This window comes from Desmodus rotundus, chromosome 3 (genome assembly GCF_022682495.2).
Source record: "Desmodus rotundus isolate HL8 chromosome 3, HLdesRot8A.1, whole genome shotgun sequence".
NCBI classification, from domain to species: domain Eukaryota; kingdom Metazoa; phylum Chordata; class Mammalia; order Chiroptera; family Phyllostomidae; genus Desmodus; species Desmodus rotundus.
The window spans coordinates 175444656-175471615 of NC_071389.1; the positions used below are offsets into that span (position 1 = coordinate 175444656).

The following is a 26960-nucleotide window of genomic DNA, read 5'->3' on the forward strand; positions in this document are numbered from 1 at the left end:
TGGTTTGATTCCCAGTTCTGGGTTGCAGACCAGGTCCCCAGTAGGGGGCGCACAAGAGGCAACCACACATTGATGTTTCTCACCCTCTCTTTCTCCCTCCCTTCCCCCAGTCTAAAAATAAATAAATAAAATCTTAAAAAAAACATAAAACTAGATGTAACGCTTAGGCATATGCCAGGACCTTAATATTTTAAAAGTAAAATTAATAAAACTAAGTTTTAAATCTGATAGTATGATTCTATACACAGGCTGAAATGATTTCAAAGTGTCATTTTTTTTTATAATCAAGTAAATGCAGAGTGTCTTATCTCTTTGTTTTCTTGTCGTGTGAAAAAACGCAGGGGATGTCATACCTGCATTCCAGTAAAACAGAAGTCCACGGGCGCCTGAAATCCACCAACTGTGTGGTGGACAGTAGAATGGTGGTGAAGATCACCGACTTTGGCTGCAATTCCATTTTACCTGCAAGAAGAGGTTCGTAGTGAAATTTTAAGCAGTTTCCCACTGGTCTTTTTTTTTTTTTTAACTTTCTCACAGGCCCACGTCATTTGCTCAGGAACCAGTGATACTGATCAGAAAATGAGCACTGGAGGCAGCAGCTGGCTGCTCTCCAGCACTTCACCCTTGTCAGTTTTCAACAAGTGCTTCCTGGGTTGAACAAATCTCCTCTGTGGATTCCCTTCATCCGTGCCCCTTGATATCAGGGAGAAATCATGAAGAACTTATTAGCTTGTGGAGACAGAACTGGGTGAAAAAATAGAAAATGTTAGAGTAGTAACAGACCTTAGAAATCATGGTCTAACCTGCTTTCTTTAGAAAAGACAGAGGAAAGGTCCAGAGAGGCCAAGAGATTTGCCCAAGTAGATGGAGTTCGAAACAGAGGACCCATTTCCAAATTCTAGACATCATTTATTTATCTGTGACAGTGATAAGAAAAACATTCTTATCAGTAAAATTCATTCTTATCTCATTAAGATTATGTGATAAGTTTCAAAAAGGTAACACAAAGAAAGATGACTTGTAAAGTAGAAAGAGTTTTCATGTTGAATATTTACCCATTCTTTACTATAGCTCGGGGTTATAGACTCAGAAATCTAATAGTCATATGATTCAAAATAGATCCAAACAGTAAATTCTATTTCTAATTTTATTCTGCAATCCTTTAGCTTTTCCTTAATAGAAGAAAATTATAATTCTGCCCCTACTTCTTCAGTCACATCAAGCATACTAAGACATGGGACTCCACCCAGTAAGGGCTTGTTGAAGGCCTACTATGTGCCAAGCATTGTTCATCATGTAGTAAAACAAATCTCCTTCACTAGATGACTCACCATGACAGAAAATCAGACGAATTACAGGTCAAATCCTATCCATCTGAACATCACTCTGTTACACCTGCCTACCTGTGCTGTTTCTCACCTGAATTTTAACAGAAGTAGATGTACCTACCTTTCCTAATCCCAAGCTATTAGAATCAACTGTACATGAATCACAAATCACATAAAGTCACAAGACATAAATTCAAAAAGGCAATGAACATTGGATGGAAAACCACATGAGTTAAATATGCCTCATCATAAGCCTATCGCTGTACTCAGCAGGAATCTATAGATTTTTTTCACTGAAGCTGCTGAAAATACAAATCTCAGGAAGTTTACAAGGAGCTAGGTGATCCTGGAAATGTTAAAGAAAAATTGTATGCCCTGGTATTACTAAATAAGACAGGCGATAGGGGTCTCAAACCCAAGCATCTGCAGGAGCCAAACAGAACACAGGAACACTTCGCTTGTGCAGAGTGGAAGAGTTGGAAAGCATTAAGGAGTAGCAGGCACAGCAGTAAACTGAGAGTAAATTGCATGCATTATGTCTGAAAGAATACTGAGAGACCCAAAGACAACACATCGATGGGCAATAGCTCGCTTGGAGGCTGCCAGTACATCACAGCTGGAAAATATCAGTGACGGTCTCTTTGTTTCAGTGTGCTGTCTTTATTTTCTTTTAGTAAATATGTATATTTTATATTATAGAAACATATAAATATATTTCATATCACATATAAATATTTTTCATATTTACAAAGGCTTTCCTAGGATTATGCCATATGTCCCATAAGCCATTAAATCCTCCAGCCTCTCATATTCTTGTTCACTTATCCCACACATCTCTGCAAGCACTTCCTATACACCAGGTGCTATTCTAGGTAGACCTTGAGGGTCTCAGGACTATGACCCTAGCAGTTTCAGGGAAGACATTGCCATATGACCTCACCCAAATCCTGGCTTACATAGTCAGCTTAAAAGGTAAGTGTGCGTTCTACCCTTAACACCATTATTAGCATAAATGCCTCAAAAATTTGGGGCCATATAGACTCAAGGCCACTCATATTCAGGGTGCATGGTATAGGGACTTAAAAGAACAAAAGCAGGTTTGTAACTGAACAAAAACAGAAGTTCGGCTGCCTGCTGCCACAAAAGCCAAACTGAGGCATGTGCTGGTACAAAAGGACAGAGGTTTTTTCGGGCGCCACAGCAAAACCAAGACAAAAGCCAGTGCCCGGGGTTCTTGCTCCGTTTTAAAGGGCAGTCCTTTGGAGCCCACAGGCAGCTGCTAAGCGGTCTCAGTCCCCATCCAGGTAGCTTAGCTTGTTTCCGGCTGCTGTCCACCTCAGGCTCCCTCCTGGAACTGTGTGGAGCCTGCACAGCCATGGGCCATGTGGCTGCCAGTGCCACATGGTCGCATGCTCCTGGGTGATAGAGCATGCAAACACACCAGCAAGAGCATCACCAGGTGGGCAAGAGAGAAAGAAAGAGAGGCTCCCAACTTGAGGCCATGGGCCACGTGGCTGCTAAGACTAGAGCAGGCAAGTACACCATGCGAGTGCAAGTCCCAAGCCAGAGGGAGCTTCTTCGCCGCCCTGGGATTATATGAGCTTGGGGGGGCAGGGGGCAGACCAAGTGCTTTCTCAGGACAACCAATTAACTTCCCAAACTTTTGTGCACTTTGGGTGGGTCCATCTCGCAACCAATCCCTTCTTTTCCCAGGCTAGACTGACAGGCCTCTTTGGTCACCACCTCCCCTGCGCTATTTTGTCTTCTGTGGCATATGTGCCTGCCTTCCCCGCCTCCTACCCCCAATGTGGTAAGGTGGGGATAATTTTTCTCTACCCAATTATCTTGCTAGATTTTCACATTCTCAGTGTAAGAATGTGTCCCCCCTACCACCATCCTGGCCAATGGAGGAGACTCCCTGGCCTCTGGACAGACTGTCTACCAGTAACAGTTGGAGCCTATGGCCGCCCACCCCCTTAACTTTGCCATCTCCATGCTGAATGCCCAGATCTATGGACAGCCCCGGAGCACCTCCGCCAGGCCAACATCTCTCAGAAAGGAGATGTATACAGCTATGCGATCATCGCACAGGAGATCATCCTGCGGAAAGAAACCTTCTACACCCTGAGCTGTCGGGACCAGAATGGTAAGAGTCTGACCCCTTCATCTGCCCCCTCTGGAAGCCAGCCAACCTGCATTCTAGGCCAACAAGACTCAAATCTGTGGGACCACATCTCCGTCCCTCAGCTGCAGAAGCAGCTTCATATTTCACATTTCACAGGGTTTTGGAAGGATTAGATGACGGCATGAATGTTCGAGCGCGCGGAAAAGCCTCCTGCACCACTGCCAGCTGTCAATCGTTAAAGAATCTTCCCTTCAAATGTCCCTGTTTCCTCCTAATTGCAAACAGCCATGTGTCTATTTAGCACCTGAACTAGATCACTCGAGTGGAGCAACATATATATTTTAGTGTTTACTAAGAGCTATAGTTTTTGTCACAGGTCCTGTGGTGGGGGTTGGGGGAGAAATGTTCATTCCATTATTCAGTCCTCATTTACTGGGCACTTGCACCTTAACTGCCTGGGGGAGGGGCAACTAAGGGATGCCAGTGTTGCAGGCTAGAGTCTGGTCCGAGGAAGCCCACGGAAGGCAGTGGTATCCGGGGTGGGTTTATAGGGTCAGTAGCCTTAACTGAAGGTGGCCTCCTGGGTAATCAGTGGGTACGAGACCCCTTAACCTGGTGACTCAGTCAGTCATTCAGCGTCTATCTACCTACTGAGCGCTGGCCCGGGCTCTGCAACACTCGTGCTGGGCAGCCACCCACAGTCGGTGGACCAACTCAGAATCTGACTGCTGCTGAAATTTCCTCATGCTGGATTCCTTCTTGTAATTTGAATTATTCTTGTCCCATCAGAGAAGATTTTTAGAGTGGAGAATTCCAGTGGCGCGAAGCCCTTCCGCCCAGATCTGTTCCTGGAAACAGTTGAGGAGAAAGAGCTGGAAGTGAGTTTCTTTGGACCTCTGTAAGAAATTACCACAAACTTCATAGATTAACACAACAAGAACTTTATATTCTGGACACCAGAAGTCTGAAATAAATTATCAGCAAGCTCATGCTCCCTCTAAAGCCAGGGTCCCCAAACCACCCTCTCCGCCCCCCACCACATCCTCCCATCACATACCCTACTGGACATGGCCTGTTAGGAACCTATGCAGAGCAGGAAGTGAGGGGCTGCTCATTAAGCAAAACTTCAATGGAATTACTGCCTGAGATCTACCTCCTGTCCTCCACCTCCTGTCCTCCCCACCCCCTGGAAAAATCGTCTTTCACCAAAACAGTCCCTGGTGCCCAAAAGGGTGGGGACTGCTGCTGAAGGCTCTAGGAGAGAATCCATTCCTTGCTACTTCCAGAAACATCTGCTGGCTGACATTCCTCGGTCTGTGGCCCAAATATTCCAATCTCTTACTTGGTAGTAGTCACATTCTTCTTTCCTCTCCTCTTCTGTCTAATTTCCCTCTACCCCCTTCTATATAAGGATACATTTGACCACATTTGGGCCCACCAAGATAACCCAGAATCTCAAGATTCTTAATCACACCTGCAAAGGCCCTTTTTCCAAATAAGGCAACATGCACAGGTCCAGGGGTTAGGACACGCACACAGCTTTGGGAGCTATCATCAGCCTGCCACCCTGCCCTTATCCCTTTCCACTTCTCCCAGCTCAGGAAACAGCCGGTTCGTAAGCACACATCATCACCTTCTCGATTTCTAGGAGCCAACAAAGCAAGGTGCCTCTGTGACATGCCGATTAGGCTTATAAACACGGCCTGGTGATTGAAAACTAAGTATGCCACCATCTAGAAAAAATAGGGAAATGTACTTTCACTCCTTACATTGTCTTCTGACGGAAACTGAGCTTTTCTCTCTTCATTTGTTTATTTTTTTTTATAATCCCTTACAAAGGCCTTTAAAGCCTGTGGGAAAAGATTCTACTTTTTTTTTTTTTTTTGAATTTATCTGAGCTTTTATAATCCCCAAAGAGAGTAAATAAAGTATTTTTACGGTCTTAAAAAAAAAACAAACCCTTTTGTTTGTTTCTCGTGGGATAAGGATAACAACATTTTCCTTCAAGTTTGTAAGCACCCTTCCAGTGAAGTTTATGGCCGACGTAGCCAGGCGTGAATGGGCCACTTTTAACTCTCCTCTCCTCTGTCCACATTAAAGGCAGGTTGTAGCCCCAAGGTTCTAAAATAGAACTGCTCCTATCCTTGTCTTATTCTGCCCCACAGCTCTCTGCTTTTCTGGATCCTGCAATTCCTCCCTACATGGAGCATATCCTTGCTGAACACTCCCTTCTAGTCTGAGCGTGTCCATGTGTTGCCTAAAACCTTTTTCACCAAAGTGTTCTCCTCCTCAATTCACTCGTGTAGCTGGATGGTTCTGGAATTGGGAATCAGAAATAAGATTTCCTATCTAGCAGCTGGTTCCAACAGGATACAGGCCTGAAATCAGATGACTCGCCCATGCCCCCGAGCACCGGCTATTTCACTCGCGGTGCTGTGTGAGCCCGTTTGTGGGTGGCTTCTGCCCAGGCCTCTCCCAGGCTGTCAGTAGGTCACGAACCGGGGCAGGGGCATCATCTCGTGGTGAATACAGGCCACCAGTGGCCATACCACACATCTAGTCCTGCCCAGGGCCTCGCTGAGTCAAAGAGCGTGAGCACTGCATCTAATGCCATTTGTGTGATCCTCTTTTTGGCCAGTGTGAAGAACGAGCTTTATATAACACAAATGGCTTTCTCCATGCTTTTTGATCTAACAAAAGCTACAAAGTGGTAGTAAATGAGATGTTTCTCTGGGCTTCCTCATGTCTCCCTCTTCCTCTGAACCTCCCCTTCCTCACTTCTCTTGTATGTATATAATCATATGTATTATGATTCCTAATCATTATAATTATGATATTATATGTAATTATATTATCCCCTATAATAGTCACAATTATATTATAATGGGATATATAATTATAATACATAATATTATATTAAATATGTAATAATAATTATTATATATATTATTGAACTTTGCCCATGCGATATTTGGGATGTACTTACACTAAAGAAAGTATTGATTGTTTATCTGACATTTGAGTTTAACTGGGTGTCCTGTATTTTTATTTGCTAAATCTGAGGGCCCTGAGGCCACTTCACCAACCAATTAAATCAGAATCTCCTAGGGTGGGGCCTGAGCAAAAAAAATTTGTAAACTCTCCCCAGACAATCCCACTGTTAGTCCTGGTTAAAATACGGTGCTGAAGGGCCTCAGTCTCATTGACAGTCACTGTCTCGTACTCACTGGACCCCAACTATTTCTTGTCCTTCCCAACACACACCCTGCAAATGCTGTAAAGCATTTTGTCTCTCGCATCAGTTCAGTCTGGTCCAAATCAATGTTACCTTTTTCATGAGTGCAGCATCTACAGGAAGGGCTTCGCTGAGGCAGTGCAGGTGGTGATGCCAACACACGCTGCGGACAACTGCGCGAGCTCACCCTCGTTGTCAGAGTAGAGATGTTTTAAAATATCCCCTGCTTCAATTACTCCCACCACGGAAAAAAACAGGGTACAATGCCACCCCCTGAGCTAATCCACCCTTGCTTTCTTTCAGGTATATCTACTTGTAAAAAACTGCTGGGAGGAAGATCCAGAAAAGCGACCAGATTTCAAGAAAATTGAAAATACGTTGGCCAAGATATTTGGGTATTGCTGAAATTTTTACTTTTTTTCACCAATTTCAGATTTTTCTAAGAATAGTCGACATTTGCTGACACCTAAAAATGAAAGTGCCTGTTCTAATAAAAAAAAAAACAGTCTCACCAATAAATTCCATTTAAAAAAGTAAAAAAGAAAGAAAGAAGAAAAGAAAGAGAAACCCCAGACTGCAATGCCTCTCCCCCCAAATTAAAAAGATATGGAGACTAACAGATCATTTTCTCAGGGAAATAATCACTTGAAGAGCAAAACTTCCCTAATTAATAGTTATACTCTGACTAATCATAAATATGTCTATTAAAAATATTCCCTGACCCCTCTGCAGGTAATTAGAACTTAGAAGTCTGCTATGGGTCCTGGAAATCTGTAAAGTCCCTGGATAATTCTTAAGATCTGCAAGTTTCTTAAAATTTTAAAATCTTAGGGATCAGCACCTTTGGCTCTAGGTCCTTAAGGCTTGAGCCATTAAGCAGGTTATAGTTCAGGATTAAAAAACAGGTCACGCACAATTATCCAGTAAGAGTGAATTCTAGATTTCTCAGTCTCCTGTTAGAGACCATGCAGAGTAAGAAAAATAACCCTGGAGTGAGAGAGGAATCCTGTTTCTACAGGAGGCTCTACGAGTAGCTCCCTGTGGGGCGTGCGGCAAACGCTTATCCTAATTAGGTGTCAGTTTTCTTGTTAGTAAGATTGGACTGAGCAAGATCATTTCTACGGTTCCTTCCAGCGCTGACTTTCTGAAGTTCTCCCTAAGTTATTCAAATAGTTAGCGAGGTTAAAAGCCCGGGGCTGGAGCTGAGGTAGAGTGAAGTGAATGAAAGTATGGTCATCGATTGGGTAGATCCTGACCTGTCATTTGGGGGAAAGGAGCAGGAAATAATAAGTGATTTAATTCGTGCCCACTTTTCATTCCTTCACAAAGTTGTTACTAAGAGAAGATGAGACTGTGCATGTGACAGATGAAATGTGAACTCCTGAAGATAAACTGGGCCCCTGGTAGTCTGCCCTAGAGACCCTGGTGTAATTGATCTGGGGAGCAGGCTGGCATCATGGGTTTTAATAGCTCCTTAGGTGATTAAAATATGCAGCCAAGGTTGAGGAAACTTTTAATTGAATCAACTCATCATGAAGATATCTTCACCTTACACCTGCTCCCTCACCCTTTCTACCAACTAGACTCTATACTTTGTGTTTCTAGTAAGAATCCCCTGGGGAACTTCTTAAAAAATCCTGTTTCTTAATCCCAAACCTATCTGTTTCCAGTCACATAGGTTTGCAATAGGACTCAGAAATGTATTGAATTTTTAACAAACCTCCCTCCCCACCCCAGGGAGTTATGATGTAGGCCATCTTCTCCTTGAGTGTGGAAGTGGTAACTTATAATTGTTGTTGTGATAAAGAAATGGGACGATTTGTTCAGACCCTTCACTTGTGCCATATATATTACAAACATTATTTCCTTTTTTAAATTTTATTTATTTTTAGAGAGGGGAGTCGAGGGAGAAAGAGAGGGAGAGAAACATCAATGTGCAGTTGCTTCTTGAGTGCCCCATACTAGGGACCTGGCCCACAACCCAGGATGTGCCCTGACTGGGAATCGAACCAGCGACCCTTTGATTTGCAGGCTGGTACTCAGTCCACTGAGCGTAACCAGCCAGGGCTCAAATCTTATTTCTGATCCCCACAACAATTCTACAGGAACTCTGTGTGCCTCTGACCCAGCTCTGCAACGAATCTTGTCACATGCCCCAGTGTCAGAGAAAGCTGGCTTCTCACCTGAGCCTCCTTGGTCTAACAATATAATCCAGAGTTTAGGACCCTGGCTCTCCATTCTGAGGAGATAATATTAGGCTCAACTTTGCTTTTTTTGGTTCTTCTCACATACTTGCATTTATCACCTCTAGAGTGTCTTTTTGAAGGTTTTCCCTTTATTGCAAATTATTTATTATTAAAATTTTGGAAAAGGAATAAGCAAACAAGAAAGTACAAACATTACCTATTTGTAAGTAGATGACCACCAGTTTTCAAAAATTAAAAATGAGGTTGTAATTTTTGCTGTTTTATGAAGTTTCACTGAGCAATATAGAGGTAACACCTTTCTGTGTTTATTCTAATTTATACTTAATAACACATTAATTCCCTATTGCACAGGTGGCAAACACAAAGCCCGTGGGCTGAATCCAGCCCTCCACCTTGTTTTATCCCGCCTGGCATCTTGTTTCTAACCAGCGGCAGCGCGGAGCTCTGGCTTCACTGTTAAGGAGTAGTTACATTCATAGTCTTAAAATTACATTCAGCCCTTTGAAGGCAACCTCAAGGCTGATTGGTCCCTGGTGAAAATGAGTTTGCCGCCCCTGCTCTATTGTATCATAATATTTTAACTACTGTTTTTGTTACCCATTTAGGTTGTTTTCAAACATTTGCTGTTGTGAAGAATGCTGTAACTTTCTTTGTAATTAACTTGCAGCACATTCATGATTATTTCCTTAGGACAATTCTTAGAAGCAGAGCTGATAGGCTGATTGGTTTCTGTATTCTTAAAGCTTATGACACATTTTACCAGATTGCCCTCCAGGAACGTTTATATGTATGTATTTGCTCCTCCTTATCCATATTGATTGCCATTATTTCTATTTTTATTTCTTTGATTTTTCTTGATGTTATATATTTTTTGTTCTGTCTTCAGTCATTTTTAATTTTTTCTTTGTTTAACTACCTGCTCATCATATTTACCCGTTGTTATAATGGATGTTCATTTTTTTTAACAACGTGGAAGAGCTCTTTCTCTATTGCTACCCACAGCCTTTTTCATGACCAGAAAAGTGAAAGTTATATGGATACCTTGATCCGACGTCTGCAGCTATATTCTCGAAACCTGGAACATCTGGTGGAGGAAAGGACACAGCTGTATAAGGCGGAGAGGGACAGAGCCGACAGACTTAACTTTATGTTGCTCCCGAGGTAAGGCAAGTCCGCCTGCTGATGCGGTTTCCCATGACAACCCAGCTGTCCCTCAAGTATAACGCCCAAAGCTTCAGCATATTTCTCTAGCATTGTTTCACTTTGTATCTATTTAGGATTGTTTCCTTTTGCATATTCTTTAACAGACTGAGTTTAAAGATGCATGGACCTTGCCAAATCTTGTTCCGGTTTGCACCCTTAATACCTTAAAAAAAAGAGGTTGTTTTCAAGTGGCTGGGTGGTGCCATGGAGGGAGTGTGGACTGTGGAACTGGAAGGACCTGGTTCCCACATCTCAGTGCCACTTTCACTAAGTCCAGGACTTCAGGCGAGCCGCTGTCTCTCCTCAGTCTCAAAATGGAAATTAAAGCTTTTCTATGCAATCTGTGAGCTATGAGGCACTTTCAGGCACTGTTAGTTTCTTTGCTTTCTTCTTTCTACCTCAAAGTAGAAGCCAAATGACAAGAAGTAGGAGTGTTTTCAGTGGGGGAGGTGAGGCCACACCTCAGACGACTCACCTCAGAGGCACTATAGGCTAATCCCCATTTTGTGAAACAATGTAGCAGACGTGTCAGGGAGAAAGGAAGTGAGGTTGGAATCCCCAAACAGTTTAAAGTCTTAAGTGTTGGTACTCAGGTAAGAACTAAGGAATGTTAAAATAAGCCAGAAATTTAAAATGGGAAGAGTGAGGAAATAGGTGTAGACCGAGGTACCCACAACTAGAGAAGTAATGTCCTCTTCTCATCAAGGTGTAATAAAATGTCGTATTAGAGTAAGGCTACGGAGGCAGTGCAGCACTGGGAGGATCAGAAACGGAGATCAGCCAGGCCTGACGGCAGATCATGATTCCACTACCTACTGTGCATGTGCGATCTTGGGCAAGTTACCTAAACGCTCCAACCTCACAGGCTGGCTCAAAAACGCCCTGAAAGAATGTGCAGGATTTAAGGAGTGAACTTAGCCTGGAACGTCTGTGGTTGTTAATATTATACATAGTAGCTACGACTTTTATATATGACTTGTATTAGTTATTATTTTATGTCGAACCCATGCTTATTTAGAATATCAGTTCTACCTCAGTAAAAGAATGATTTCCAGATTGTAGGAACTGTTTTCTAAATAAATAAATAGTTTCTCTTCTACAAGCTTGAGTGAAGGGGTGAAAGTTACACACATGCTCTATTCAGTCACCTGGACCTCAAGAGAGCCTAATATAGAACCCACGTGCCCTCAGAGAGCCAAGGAACAGCCTGGCATTGGCACCCTTGGGATACGCTGGAACCCTATTAGGCAATTTCTGTCAGCGCTCCATAAATGTTAGTTGCATAATGCATAATTCCTTGCCTGGCCTTTGACGCTCAGCTGTGACAAAAACAATATCCTGATTATCTAGCTGCCTTTCCAGAGTGTCATCCTCAGTAGTTTTAACCAAGAATGTTACTCAAATGATTTCAAACAGCTGGCTCCCCACCTCGGGTTTTTTTCTTCCCTTTGGTGCCATGTGCCACTTTGACCACTAGGGGACAGGCGTTTTCATCGCATTGACGAGGCGGTAGAGCACACCTCCGTTCAACAGCTGCAGCACACCATGACCCCAGTGCAGCTCACTCTGATAACTTATGTAAAAATTCTCTGTACTTGCAAAAAGGAAATGAACAATAACTACAAGAATCAAAAAGAAATATTCACAGCAAAATTATTAATAAACTTAAGACTGCATGTAGGAACCAGTTACTATTATATTTAAACACTTACTACTTGAACAAACAGTTCCCCTTGGGGTTGTTTTGAATAAAGTAACAGGTTTTTTTATTCTTTGGGCCCTTCTAAGACACCTACTCTGTGTACTCGTTTTATCTGTGTCAGCAACAAGCTGTTAGGAAAGCCCCCCATGTGAAGTCATGGCCCTTCATGTATCTACCAACACTGGCGTCTCTATTTTCTAAGCTCATAAGACTTTTCAGATATAATCAGTAAAATGAAGGGTGAAGACGGTGAAATATTCAATTTTATCGTGACAACTAGGAAGCTTCCAAAATAATCTGCACCCTTACACTGGGCGTGTCAAGAACAGCCACCCCAGAAGTGCCCCTGCTGATTCAACAGCCACACCAAGGGGATGTTTTGTCCCTACTCCAGTTGAACAACTTCTCCCCTGAAAGCTCTGGAGGTTTTCTAAATATTTTTTGTGGTTGACTGGCTGTTTTCTGGGAAGGTGCCAGACATCCTTCCTGGGCCACAGTCAGCACACCACCCGATCTTCCGATCTTCCGCACCTCCCCGACTGCCGTCCCAGGCCTGGGGTGGGGGAGTGCTGTGCAACAAAGGACTGAAGGGCGGGATGCTGCTGACTTCCAGGCCTGGCTCTGCTCTCCGTGGCTGTGGGACCTTGTGAAAGTCATACTTTCCTTTAAGCCTCAGCTTTCTCATCCACATAAATAAGGGATCTAGTCTCAATGACTTCTATGGCACCTCCCAGCTCCCAGGTTCTGATTCTAGTGGTTGCATATTCAGACCCTTCCCAAAGTGACCCCAAGGGCAGACGGGCAGCATTTGGCTTGTGTTGGGGTCAGGGTAAACAGAAAGGTGGCTTGGCACCTAAAGGAATACGGAGTCCCTTCTTGTGGTTCGTCTTCCCTAATTCTGAGTCTGGCGTTCTGCTCTTTATATCTCTTCACCAAAGACATTCTGAGTTGCTTCTATTTGACTTCTTCAGTTTTAGCATCATTTTAACTTCTCTACATGGTAATTGCCCTTTGCTTTTGTTTAAATATATTTGAAATATATTTATTTTAAATATATTATTTAAATTCTGGTTCAGGCTATATCAAAATTATTTTTTAAATGAGCATTCCTTCATAGTGATAACAAACAATGCCGTGTTAAAGGTGCCAGGGAGGTAAAACCGTTGACTCAGATGAGAAAGCTCTGATAGCTGTAGCCATTCAAGCTCTCACATTAATTACACTCTCCTCAGCATCTGGAATGTACAGCTGTATCTAAAGAAACTATGAACAGAGAGGTAAAAAAATGGGCAAGTATATGTATGTATTAGGGTTACATAGCATAACAATTATGTGTATGTGTATTAGGTTCAACAGTCAAGTACTAAGTTAATGCTGAACGTGCTTAGAGTCATCGGAGTTCAAATACATGTATTATATGTATATGTATTTAGTATGTTCATGTACATGGTATATGCACATATCTTTGCTTCTTAGTCACCCAGTTCCCAAACTCTAGAATTCCTGGTGGACAAACTGTCTCAAAGACTTATGTAAAAGAAGAAAAAAGAGTACTGAACTGATGGCATTTTCCTTCCTTCCTTCTAGGCTAGTGGTGAAGTCCCTGAAGGAGAAAGGCATTGTGGAGCCTGAGCTGTATGAAGAAGTCACAGTCTACTTCAGTGACATCGTAGGCTTCACCACCATCTGCAAACACAGCACACCCATGGAGGTGGTGGACATGCTGAATGACATCTATAAGAGCTTTGACCACATTCTCGATCACCATGACGTGTACAAGGTGACCACTTCTCCCAACAGGTTGAGATGATTGTACAGCCCTCGGTCAGCAGGGCCAGAATTGGTTGTTCCTGATAGTACTCAGATTGTCCCTGATAATTTATGATTTAATGAATCAGTGGTTGAATCTGAGCTGAAAGTGAAGGGAAGTGGGAGAGTAAGAAGGGCCAGAAGTCAAAATGACCATGGGAGTTAACAAGCAGTTTGAAAGGAACAACATAAAGTTCAACAGGAATGAATTTTGGGCACTAAATTTTTTTTAAATGACATACTTTCAAATCATCTTCAAAAAATGGATAGTGTTTAGGCTGATTGCAAGTGAAGCAGAGAATACATCGGAGTCATAATCAGTAGAATAGGGATCTCCTGTTGTTGAAATAGCAAGCATCATTCAAACAAGACTAAAGAAGAGCAGGGGGAACTTTCTGTAAGTTCATAACTGGATCTACAATATTACCTGACTAGAGTGCTGATAAGCCTCAGTTGGAAGAGGAAAAGAGAATGGAATTCCCACATTTGCATGTTGGAAGAGCAGCACCGCACATGGAACAAGTAACTTTAGAAACAGAGCTCTTCATTCAAATCCCAATTTGCCCCTAACTAACCATGTAACCTCATAAAATATATTTACCATATTTTTCGGACCATGAGACGCACCTAGGTTTTAGAGGAGGAAAATAGGAAAAAAAATTTGAAGCAAAAAATGTGGTAAAATATTTAATAACATCCTTTAAAGCAGAAATCCTGTAGAGAGTCAGGTAAGCCACATTCAGACTATAAGACGCACCCCCCTTTCCTCCCAAATTGGGGGGACGGGGAGTGCATCTTATAGTCCTCAAAAATGCGGTAACTTCTTTAGGTCCTACTTCTCCTATCTGTAAAATGAGATGAAAATAATGCCTACCTGAATGGGTTATTATGAAGATTATTTAGATAAACAATATGCCTGAACCCTGTACTTTAAGCAAAGCTTAGAAGTCATTCCTACAAGACTCTGTCGTAATGGATATTACTCATACAGAGGACCTCCCTTTTAGGGTTTGTCTTAGCCCAGGCCTCACCGTATGTAAGTCAGAAAGCCCTATTAACAATAGTTCTTGTTGGATAGAAAATAATTATGCAATTAAGAGATAGCTGACAAAAAGAAGTTAACTAACCAATAAATATAAACTATGTATATGATTGTGACAATTAAAAGGCAGGACATTTATCAAAGAATAATTTTTATACAATACTGTTAATATCAACCTACTACTTATTATAAACAAAGTATAGAGTCACCAAACTACAGGAATGTGCACGTCTTGAAGGAATCTACAATTATATTTTTTTCAAATAGCATGTGGAAAATGGTAAGTGCTGCAAATGACATTTCTGGTAATTAAAGTTATTCCTAAAATTATGTAAAGCTGTTCAGATTTGAAATATTTAAACATTCATAGAACTGTCAACCCATCTGGATGATTTACATTATGATGAAGTACTTGCATACTGTGATAATCATTTATAGCTGTTTTATCATTCATATTACTAGAAAAACCCTGAAGAAATCAGCATAGGACTGGTGCCAGAGAAAGTGTACAGGGCTATGCTCATACTGAGTTCTTTTTTGTATCTGACATGTAATTAACTGTGACTTCTGTTTAATTTCTGGTGCCTTTTGAAGGGGCAGATGCATTGATGAGAAACTGTTTCCACAGGTGGAAACCATTGGCGATGCCTACATGGTAGCTAGTGGTTTGCCTAAGAGAAATGGCAACCGGCATGCAGTAGACATTGCCAAGATGGCCTTGGATATTCTCAGCTTCGTGGGGACCTTTGAGCTGGAGCATCTTCCTGGCCTCCCGATATGGATTCGCATTGGAGTTCACTCTGGTATGGTGCTGAGCATTGCAGCAAATAGAAACCATATGTACCTCTGTGCACCAACTAAATCAGATAGGATAGTCTTCAAATGTGGTCAGTTTTCCCATAAGGTTTACTCTTGACTCTGTCTGCTAAAATGAGGTCCCATTACACGTCCTGACATAATTAGGCCCCTTCCCAGAGATTCTAGGAAACAGCACCTTTGACAGCACCTTCGATTCCTGAAACGACAAGCACCAACCACATACTAAAATAACAAGCTCCAGATTTCCCGTGTAAGTCAATGTATTTACTGTTCCATTTCTCTCCTCCCCATTCTCTCCTTCTCCTCCACCCCCAACTTCTGTATATTTTTTCACTAAAATATTATGGTATTTTAAATGGATTAGATTATCTATAGAGGGTGAAATGGCTGGTCGATTTCCTATAATAAAAGGGCATTTACACCCCTCTCATTAGTACACAATGAGAGTTTTCAGCCTTGAACGTAGAGATTTGAGAAGATGAGTTACAATTGTTACAGAAAAACAAAGTTGGAGAGGAACTCAGAAATCATTAAGATTAACCCTTTATAGAACATAAATTATCTTCACAGGTTCAAGATAAGTAATAACAGCCCCTTTTAGAACAATCGCAGGATTTCCTGAACATTCAGTTTCCAGAGCCAACTCACATCATTATTAAATAGCTGTAACCATAAGACAGTCTTTCCCTGCATTAAATTAAATCACATCTCTCTATAATGTATTGTCCTTGCTCCTCTTTCTGCCTTTCAAGCCTCCCAGAAGAGCCAGAGTACAGAAAACCCGGGAGGTCACCCCAGGCTTTGTGGCCAGGACCAGACACTGCTTTCACAAATGTCCCCCCGAATCCCCTGTGCCTGGCCCACATCTGACAGGGAATATTGATTGATTGAGAAGTCAGTGCGATTCTCAAAGTGACAGTGAATAGAAGTTAAAACCTGCTGCCACGTCTTCCACTGTCAGGATGCAGCTGTGGCCTTCCCCAGGCACGTCCACAGCCAAAGGTCACAGATGTTCCCATACACACGTGAGGGAGCTGCCTGGGCATCTCCCCAGCCAGCAACAGCAGGCCATCTGGTTTCTGACCCAGTGCTGCAAACTGCCAGGGAGAGGGACGGCACAGGTCTGCTGAATGAACCAAGCCGGAGAGAGTGGAGCTGTGGGTCCTGGCCCCGTCTCTCTCCCTGTGGCCTACTCAGTGTCTGCGCTACCACGTTGGGCTGGAATGAGAATACATGTTAGGCACACACACCTCATATCTACTGTTATTATCCTAAGTATTATCCTAGCATTTAACCCTAAGAAATTAAAAGGCAGAAGTTAAATAGTGGCAGTTGAAAACAAGACATATTATCTGCAGGGATTTTCCGCTTGCAGGCCCTCTCCTGCTTTACCACTCGTTTTTGAAGTGAGGAGTCACGTGTGATTAGACTGAAGGCACAGATCAGAGATCTTCTGATGAAGCACCTGCCTCTACCGGGCCTTCCCTGCTCAAGGTTTCTTTTTTCTTTTCTTGTTCGTTTTTTGTTTGCTTTTTTTTCTTTTTCTTTTTCTTCTTCTTCTTCTTCTTCTTTTTTTTTTGTATTACTTTGCATCAAACCTAACAGGGAAAAGCTCAGCCCTCAGGGGAAGATCCAGTATTTTGAATTTTATTTCAATGTTCATAAACACAGTATATTTATAGGATAAATTTATAAAGAAACTCAACTCATATAGATCAAAATCCAACTAGAAATCTGTCAAACTAGAAAATCAATCATTACCTCTACCCAAAACCTAGATTTACAGTTTGAGTTCATCTTTAACTTCTAGATCTTTGACTCCTCGCATTCAGTTGTTCCACGCGAATACTTGATTAAATAACCCTTCCTCCGGACTGCAGTGCCCAGTCTGGCCTTGGCTTTGCTCTCCTTAGCATGTCCTTGTGCCCCTCCCCCCATTCTCCTGCATTCACCTGGCACATGAGATGCTCAGGGAAGATTATACCAAATCCTTGCCTCTGGGTCTTTCATCGTCATGCTATTAATCCCAGAAATGCTACCCTACTAAAAATAAATAAAAAATAAAACCAACTTGGGCTCTTCGGCCTTCGCGTGTTCTGTGCCCCCCAGCAGTTCAGAACTCTGGGCTACGTGGTTTAGCACAGTAAGCAAGTAATGGCACAGTCTCCATTCTTCCTGACAGCTTCTGTTTCAGATATTAACTGTGCCGGGGAAAATACTTGCTGGAAGCATGCATTGAATAAGGACACTTCTCTCACTGAATACATTCATTTAAAGCAAAAATCAAAACTCACTATTCGCACCCTCAGATACTTCTCCCTAAAATGAAGTAGTCAGCACTGTGACCCCGAGAAGGGTCTGAACCACCTTACCTGCACGCTGTGATTTTCACTGCCTCTACTTCCTGCTCTCTGCCTTTTCCAGGTCCCTGTGCCGCCGGAGTTGTGGGGATCAAGATGCCTCGTTACTGTTTATTTGGAGATACGGTCAACACGGCCTCTAGGATGGAATCCACTGGCCTGCGTAAGAAGGGAGATTGTTTTACTTAAAGGACAAAGATTCTCTCTCCCAGCAGAAGGGAATTGTGGGGTAAAACACATGATAAATGCCAGTGGGATGAAGAAGGAGCCTGCGTCATTCCAGTCCCTGCTATATTTGCTTTTCCTGTGGCTGCTTACCGATCATTAATCTTCCCTTTAGGCTCACTTTTAGATGGTGTCTGTTAGTTTGGGGTCACTCACAATGTATTCAGGCCTGCTGTACCTGGAATAGTCATGAAATTTAGCATAGATCCATGTAAGTTAAAAAAATTCAGTAGGTGAGGTATGGAGTATACAGCCTGGTTCACTTTCCTGTTCTTCTTTGGTTTGGTTTTCCTGGGAATTGGTTTTAGTAAAAAGTATAAGTATTTGTTATATGCAAAACCTATATTGCATTTGCCTTGGCAATGTAGAGGTATGGTGTGTTGCATGTAGGAGATGCCCAATAAATACTGATGACAATGCTAGCAATAGAAACACATACAAGAGAGAATGAAAGCTTTGGTAGATGTGGGCAGCGATTGCAAAAACGCAGGCATTAGAACAGTATTTTGGCAGTTTACCGACAACCTGACACTGGTTTATTCTGGAAAATCATGATACAAAGGAAAGAACAGGGTTGGGACCAGACAGACTTGAGTTAAAATGATTACTATGCAAATCACTGTCTGGGTAGGCTAGGGAGGAAGTTACCTCATCTTTCTAGGCACCAAAAATTTGAAGATATAAGTTGAGAATGGTTCTGGAAGGGTTCTGGAAGGATGTGAGATGATACATGTTAAGCATTTAGCAATCCTTTGACACCTGGTAGGCATGCAATATGGAGATGCCCTTATTCCTACTATTGTTATTGTCTTGGGCACCCCGAACGGGAAAGGTGATGCACAGAAACGGCCTTATGAACAGAAATATACCCTCACTACAAATATGTCAGGAAGATCACAGTATCACAGAGGAGTAAAATTTGAGAATATCAAGATCCTACTACTGTCTCCTGAATCTTTACCTTGTTGCCAACACTTAGGCTGCTCGCTGGGACTTTTGCACGGGGACCCAAATTCCAACTCAAGCTCAGCACAAGCTAAATCTAAAGCCAGGCCCTGGGGCTGCCCCTCTGCACTGGAGTGAGAATCTCTGGAGCACAGCCTGGGGAGCCCCATCACTCAGGACCCTGAAAAACAGGGCCAGACCCTTTCTACTCCCATGTGTGATAATATTTCTTATCTCACTGAATGTAATTTTAAGTGTTCTTTCACTAAAATATCAGAGCTGTCAAGAACCCCTGAAAAAAAAAATGTCCTGAATCACTGGAAGACAAATGTGGCCATGCAATAGATTTAAAATTGGCAAGATTTCCATTGATCTATTTTGTTTTTCCAGCCTTGAGAATTCATGTGAGTAGCTCCACCATAGCCATCCTGAAGAGAACTGAGTGCCAGTTCTTGTATGAAGTACGCGGAGAAACATACCTAAAGGTAAGGGGCCCACAGAGAAAGTACCCAGAAAAAGCACTCAGAGACATGCGTGGGCTGCCTCCTTTGAGATGGATACCCGATGGTAGTAATGCTCAGGAGGGTAGGAGGAAGAATCCTTTTCTGTAGTCCCTGCTTTGATCCCTTACTCGCCACAGTGATCACCCACTACCCCTCGATGACCCCCCACTGTCCCACGTAAGAGAAGCCACCACCAAAGAATGTGAACTCAAAAGGCTTTTGGAGTGAAGGCTTTTTCACTTCAAAAGCCTTTTAGATATTTGAGCTATAACAACTGTGTTATAAAATGCTGCCACCATTTCTCCCGCAAGTACTCAAGTTCTGGCCCCAATTCCTCCTCCATACCCTAGAGCTATAGTCTGGTCCAAGACTAAGTTAACTTGAGTCAAAATCCCCATCTTCTTACATCCTTGCTCCTACTGAAGAAAAGGCCACTCTCTAAGGCCACCTCTCTGGCCAGCTGCTTTATCATTCTGAAGCTCTGGACAAGAGAATCCCAAGGCATGGCCCCAGACTTCTGACTCGGCATCACCTGGGTGCTGATTGAAAGACAGATGCCTGAACTCTCTACCAGGCTTACTGAGTAAGACTCTATGTGGGAATAAACACAACCTGGGTATGTGCCCTGACCAGGAATCAAACCCGAGACCTTTTGGTTTATGGGATGACACCCCAACCAACGGAGCCACCCACCCAGCCAGGGCAACGAGGAATCTCTGCTTTTAACAAGTGTTCTAAGTGATTGTGATACACACTAAGGTTTGAGAACCACTGCCCTAGACTCTCCATGCTGCTACCCTCCAAAGCCACCACGTGCCTCCACATGTCAGGCTGCTTTTTGAAGGTCATTCCAATCTTTTCACAATTTGTCTGAAACCAATTTTGAAGGTAAGCTTATCTGTCTCCAGTAGCTTCTAGCCTTTACACTGTGATTACAACTTGGAAAAGCCTCCTTTTAGGTAGTAGGGCCCTAACATCACAGTCACTTTTTGAATTCTCCATAAGTACATTTCCTGCACAGAGTACTTCTCCCCAAATAGAAGTGGTTTATGGGTTACTACAGTTCAAACACAGTCAGAAAACCCCACTAATTATAAAGATGAGTCTCCTTTTCAAATACTAGCTCTAGCCAAAACAGTATTACCAGTAATTTTCCATTTGTTTTACAGCCTCTAGATGGGCCCCAGAAAATGTCACTTAAGAAGCATTTATTACCATGCACATGTGTTTATAATTTACACACTTGAGGTGGGGAAATTGGCAAAACTTTTGTGGCAAACTTTGCAGCAAAAAAGAGCTAGAAGAAAATGTGGACAATGAACACCAGTTGGTATTTGTTGTTGGCATAACAGGACAGTAGACGAATTTCTTCCTTTTTAATTTAGAATTCTTGTGATGTTGCTGTTGTGATAGTTTGAAGGATCTTTTGGGGGAAAAGAAAACTCTAAAAAAAAACAGGTCTGGTGATTGAGAGACTTGTATTTAAGAGGCATTTGGAAATAAAGATCTGTCCAGAGATAACACAGATTGTTATCAGGAACTGAAACAGAGGCACTGATGAGACACCCAGAGGTGAAGTGTTTCTTGTCAGAACGGTGGGCTAGAACTGAACTGTCTCCTTGGTCTCCCTGGTACACACCTTTCTCGTCTCACTAGGGAAGAGGAGCCGAGACCACCTACTGGCTGACCGGGATGAAGGACCGGGATTACAACCTGCCAACCCCTCCTACTGTGTAAGCTGCTGGGTGTGGTGGGCGTGGGGAGTGCGGGTCTTGGCTGTGAAAGTTGTGCTGCAATATAGCCGATTAAATTGTCAGCAAGTGCTTCGCCAGTGGCAACGTTATGTTGACTATGGGCACTACACAGGTGAGAAGTTTAGAAACCTCCCTTCTCTGGCTGCGGGAAACTGGGTGTTCCAGGCACGCCCCAGAGATCAGGACAGGAGGGAGCTCACCTCCTTCATGTCTGGGTCTGATCAGAGTAAAGCATCCTGGAGGCAAAGAGGCATTCGGCTGGGCCACACGTTGGAAACAGGACGTCCCCCTACCCCAGAACTGTGGGTTTAGTCTCCCCATGGAATTTGTGCTCTGAGATGAAGAAGCCAAGGGTTCAGGTCTAACCAACAGGTTTCAGTTCCCCTGAAGGTGACTCAAATGGTCATGCAGTTGCACATTGGTGGCTGCAATCAGTCATGTGGCTCTGGCTGGGACAATTGCTATATGGTGGAGAAATCATGTCTTGCAGTCTCCCAGATGCTGGACCCAGCCTGTAGAGATGCCAAAACAACCCATGTCTTCCCTGGGGCACAGGGAACCTGGCCTGTTACGAGGAGTGCTCCAAGTGCATCCCAAATTCTTGAAACCCTCCATTCATTCTGAGCCCTCCCCAGACAAGACTCAGAGTCCCAGGAATGTGTGGGACCGACAAGGGTTCAGGGTCGTGCTACAGGGGTCTAGCACTGTTCCGGCTTCTTTCCCCCTCTCTGCAGTGTCACGTGTAAACTTAACAGGGCTTCCAAATCCTAGCATTAAGCATAGCGCTTCACTTTGAAATTCATATATCATCTTCAGCTTGAATATCGTCTCCTTTTTCTACAACTACATGGAGCAGGATGACAGTCCCTTAAGCTCATCCAAGCAAGGGAAGGCTCATTTTTCACTCTCTGGATTTCCTGTCTTTAGCACAGATGATAACTTCAATAAGTGTTTGGTAAACTGAACTGATTGTTTTGGAGCTAAGACATATTCTGTATGAATTGCTGAGAAGTTCCATTTTCCCTCCCCACTTCCTTTCCAGGGAGAACCAACAGCGCTTGCAAGCCGAATTTTCAGACATGATTGCCAACTCCTTGCAGAAAAGGGAGGCCGCGGGGATAAGACACCGGAAACCCACACGGGTAGCCAGCTACAAAAAAGGCACCCTGGAATATCTGCAACTGAACACGACAGACAGGGAGAGCACCAATTTCTAACCCTAAGTGAGGCCCACGGACTCAGGCAAAGGGAGCACGGGTGATCTTAGGCAGCGGCCTCGAGGGTCCCGAAAGCCTCCATTTCCCTGAGACTTCAGTGGAGCAGAAGACTCAGATGCATTCCACTGAGCCTTGGCTGCCCTGTTGGGAACATTTTTGGAGAATCTTCTGGATCATTCTACAAAAGTGAATTACCTTTTACTCTGGAGCCGGATCTCAACAGTTGCTCCAGGAAGCTTCAACCTGGGAAGGAAGAATGAATGTACTATCTCAAAGTTGAGGAGATTTTGTTCTCATTTCATTTATTTTGTTTCTGTTTTGTTTTGTTTACTGGCTCTTTTTCCTTCTATATTCATGATAGGACTTTTTAAAATTGTCACAATTATATTTTAAGTATCTTATCTCCATTAAATTATATTTAACTCATAATTTTTGCACAAAATATGCTATATATTAGTCAGGAATAAAAATTAAAAGTTCACTGAGTCTGTGTATGTGTTTTCACCTATTCCTGCCATTTTTCCTGAAATGCATCAGCCCCATCTTGCACCCGCTGAGAAGCTGACTAAGCGCACCAGCCCTGAAGCAGGGCAAAGCTAGCATTGTTGCTCAGGGCTTAGAACCTTTACATTCAGTGTCGCCTGCTGCCCAGGAGATTTTGTTCTAACCCCCTCCTGTGAAAGGCAGGGCCAGCAGCTGTCTCAGGTCTGGGATAAAGTCAAATCCTGTTTAACTGTAAAAACACAGTACTTCTAATTCTGCAAATATCCCTTTCTTGCCACCCAGCAGCCATCTCCTGACCCCCCTATGGCTCCCCAGCACAACTCAGTTGCTCGGAATCTCTGGGGAAATGGCAAAAGTCAACTGGTGTTGCATAGACAAAAGTCAGCAAAGGCAAGACAAGCATGCAGCGCTTCTGGCCTTAACCTTCAGAACTAAAACTACTTCTCACACATTCCCCCTCCCCAGGCTGCTGCCATGAAAACCACTCAGAGATTAAGAAACATATTATGCCTTCTCCAACACATGGAAAAGCTGAAAACCAGAAGGTAATAAAATAAATTTTGTCCTGATTTACAGGTTGAGAACTTACTGTTCGACAAGAGTCCCTCCCTGGAATCTGGAGGTTTATAATCAATCCGTGCCTCAGTGCCCAGCACAGGGAGACGTTCTGCACGGGGCTGAGGTTGTGACATGAAAGTTCTCAGTCATTCACTTAGTAAATGTACACTGAGCAGCTCCTCTCATTCCAGGAACTGAGCGTGGTGTTGGAATTATAGAAACACGGTCTCCGCTGAGCTCTGAATCTTAGAGGGGAGAGAGAAGTGTAAGGAGATCAGTGAGTTTGGGTGCTAAGCAATGCTCCTGACAGCGGGCAAATTTAGCAATGTCAAAACCAACCAGAAAACTCAAAATCATTGGTAATGCTAAGGGGCATTGATAAGGCCACTTCTCAATTGAAGTCTCAGGTTTGTCTTGGATTACAGAATCCACATGGGTGTGAAACATGTCTCAACCTTTAAACAGATGTGTGGCCACGGCTCTTCCACTTAGTAATGTGGTGATATCAGCGATGACAGTGACTAAGAAGGGGACCCAAGACCTGGCCAGGTGACTCAGTTGGTTGGAACATCATCATGTACCCCAAGCTTGCAGGTTCAATCCTTGGTTGGGGATCATAGGGAGGGAATGATTAGTGTCTCTGTATCCCTCTCTCTCTCTCCCTCCCCGCTTCTTTCCCCTCTCTCTAAAATCAATAAACATATCTTCATATAAGGATTAAAAAAAAAGAATGAGACCCAAGCAAGTGTCAAATTCCTGCACTGTTCTTTTCTGGCTTTGAATTAATTAGTTAATGTATCTAAGCTCCTCATGTTTCATTAATAAGCCATGAAGCATAATATCCACCAGAAGCAGTTGTTACAAAGATTTTTGTTAATTGAAATTTGTCGGGCACTTAGCCCAGTGTTAGTCACATAGTAGTTTCTCAGCAAACAGCCTCTACCTTCGTCTTTCCCCTCTCTCTACCTGCTTTATCAGAATTTAAAAATTTCAAACCCAGGGCTTCCTATGCATAAAGTATACATGATTTATATTTAACAGTTGATTATGGAATTTTTCAAATGTACACAAACATAGAAGGATTATAGCTGATGAATCCCTATATAGTCATCATCAGTTTCAAGAATGAACAAAAATTTGTTTAAATGTGAGAAAGAAACTCTCATTTATTTACAGGTCGAAGGGTTCAGGCATTGATAACGAATGAAGCAGCCGCTGTGTGTCTGCTCTGCGGTGACCGGCATGATTGACCCGGGCAGAGCTGTCAGACCTCCCCACGCTCCCCCTTCACACAGCGTTTTGATGTGTTCACCAGCTCGGAAGCTCTCAAGACCCATTTTTTCGGGGTCTTCTATGCAGGTCTCCTAATGCAGTCGTGATTAATTGAACCATTAGCCATTGGGCTAATCTCCAGCCCCTCTGACCTCCCCAGACTGCAGGGAGGGACAGGTCTAAAAGTTCCATGGCTATTTTTCCTGGCAACTAACTTGCTTCCTGGAGCTAATTAGGGGCTTCCTGCCTGGGCCAATTCATTAGCCTCTCTTGAGTAAAGGACACTCTTCTTACTCAGGAAATTCTCAGGGTTTTAGAAGCTCTGTGCCAAGAACAGTGGAAAGACCAAGAATGTTTTTTATTGTACTACAGTCAGGCTTGCTGAAGGCGAACATGTTCCTGAGCAGTAAGTGGGTCCTGCTGCCCGCTGCCACCCTCCGGGCAAAACACCGGAGGCAAAGGTTTGGTGATAAAGGAAAGGAGTCTTTATTCAAAAGCTACACAATTTTGCAATAACAACTTTCTACATGCATTAATCACTTAAGCCTATCAATTAAGGCTAAAATCTTTAACTCCTGAGTTCCTCTATCATCCCCCTTGTTAGTTTTTAATTATCTTATTTCTAGAGGATTAGCTTCCAAACTAAAACAACAGAAGATACAAAAGCTACATTTCTGGAAGAATAGCAGGCTTCTGCCTCAGAGCCCATCCCTTCTGGGACACCCAAAGAAGAGTAGCTCGGCCACCCTGATCCTAGGTTGCACCCAGAGTCTCCTCTCCCATCCAAAATACTGTCCTTTGGGAAATGCCAGCAGCTGCAGCACCATCATGCAGGCATCCTTGAAGAGATCCAGAGAGCCAGTCTCTGCCCTCCTTTTATTTTAAATCTCTGGCCCATAATTCCATGTGCTCTGGAGGCTTTCAGCTTCTCAGCCAATCCTGTCCTAGACTGTTTACTGTTGCCTCAACAAACTCCTCCTACAGCTCCTCCCCAGTGATCTGATTGGATATCTGTATCAGACAGATTGAGAACAGAATGGGGAGCCAACTTGCAGCTCCCGGAAACTGCTGTCTTAATTCTGATGCTCAACGGAAGGCAGCTGTCATTATTAGTGTAACAGTCTATACTCGTTATTTACAACTGGTGTTCATTGGGTACTGTATTGATTTCTAGGGCTGTGTTTTGTGTGCTGCTCTCAGCCTATCAATTACCAGTGTTGTGTCTGTACTGGTTCTTGTGGCTCTTATGATTGCAAGATGCCCTTCAGCAATAATCATTAAAAAGCTTAGAAAAAAAGTATTATTATCTTGGGGAGGAACAAACAGCTCCTCTCAAGTTTCTTTGGCTGATCTAATCAAATAAACATGAGACAGATTAGCAAGAGAGTATAAGCAGATTTAACATGTACATATGTGTGGAAACCCCATATATGAGTCCAAGACCCCACGTGCACAAGGGGCTCAGAGACAGAAAAGGAACATGGGTATTGACAAAAGAGCCTCCAGCCCAAGACACTGTTTTATAAGAAAGAGTATATTTGAGCCAAAATGAGGACAATTGCCGGGAAGCAAAATCTCAATGGATTGAAAAAATGTTCCTGAAGAATGATAGTTTTCCATCTTATTTTATGCCTTAGACTCAATGGGGGTTACACGGAATCCATTGGTGGTAGATTAGGGAGGAGGGAGAAAACGAGGCGGGGAAATCTCTGGGACTGGATAAAAAGTAAAGTGGAGAGACACAGACTTCCTTTACAGCGGTGGGCACAGCACACAGAGACAGTGTGTGGGAAACAGATAACGATGCTGCATCTTGTGCTCTGGTGCCTGGGGCTGTGCCTAGAACAGGACTGCCCACCAGGACCCACGTTTAGTTAGGGATTTTTACATTCAGACCACCCTGTTTTTTACTTTGGTCTCTGGGTTTGGAAAGCCCACCATGTGGGCCTCCCCTGAGCTTCCCAGGTTTGGAACGTGGCCCCTTTTCTGTCCACGTGAATATATAAGGCATCCTGAGCTAGGGATAAGGTAGGTGCATTGGGGGTTTCAAAGGGTTATTGCAAGATGTTAAGAGGAACAGATGCTTAGAAAATTAGAAGTGTGTCCTACCCTACAAATAGGACAAAAGGGGTTATCTCTATAATGTCTTATA

General features: G+C 43.2%; 1 protein-coding gene across 1 annotated transcript in view; it reads left to right on the forward strand.

Annotated features, from left to right (window-relative positions):
- The window catches only part of GUCY2C (guanylate cyclase 2C), a 65087-nt gene extending 42135 nt beyond the window's left edge, over positions 1 to 22952 (forward strand). The window contains exons 17-27 of the mRNA XM_045184322.3: positions 342 to 474; positions 3337 to 3474; positions 4243 to 4331; positions 6992 to 7083; positions 9898 to 10056; positions 13388 to 13580; positions 15280 to 15454; positions 17895 to 17993; positions 19391 to 19485; positions 21160 to 21236; positions 22300 to 22952. Of these exons, the coding sequence (XP_045040257.2) occupies positions 342 to 474; positions 3337 to 3474; positions 4243 to 4331; positions 6992 to 7083; positions 9898 to 10056; positions 13388 to 13580; positions 15280 to 15454; positions 17895 to 17993; positions 19391 to 19485; positions 21160 to 21236; positions 22300 to 22474 (1425 nt within the window). The 3' untranslated portion in view covers positions 22475 to 22952. The remainder of the gene's footprint in view (positions 1 to 341; positions 475 to 3336; positions 3475 to 4242; positions 4332 to 6991; positions 7084 to 9897; positions 10057 to 13387; positions 13581 to 15279; positions 15455 to 17894; positions 17994 to 19390; positions 19486 to 21159; positions 21237 to 22299) is intronic.
- Positions 22953 to 26960: the final 4008 nt, after the last annotated feature.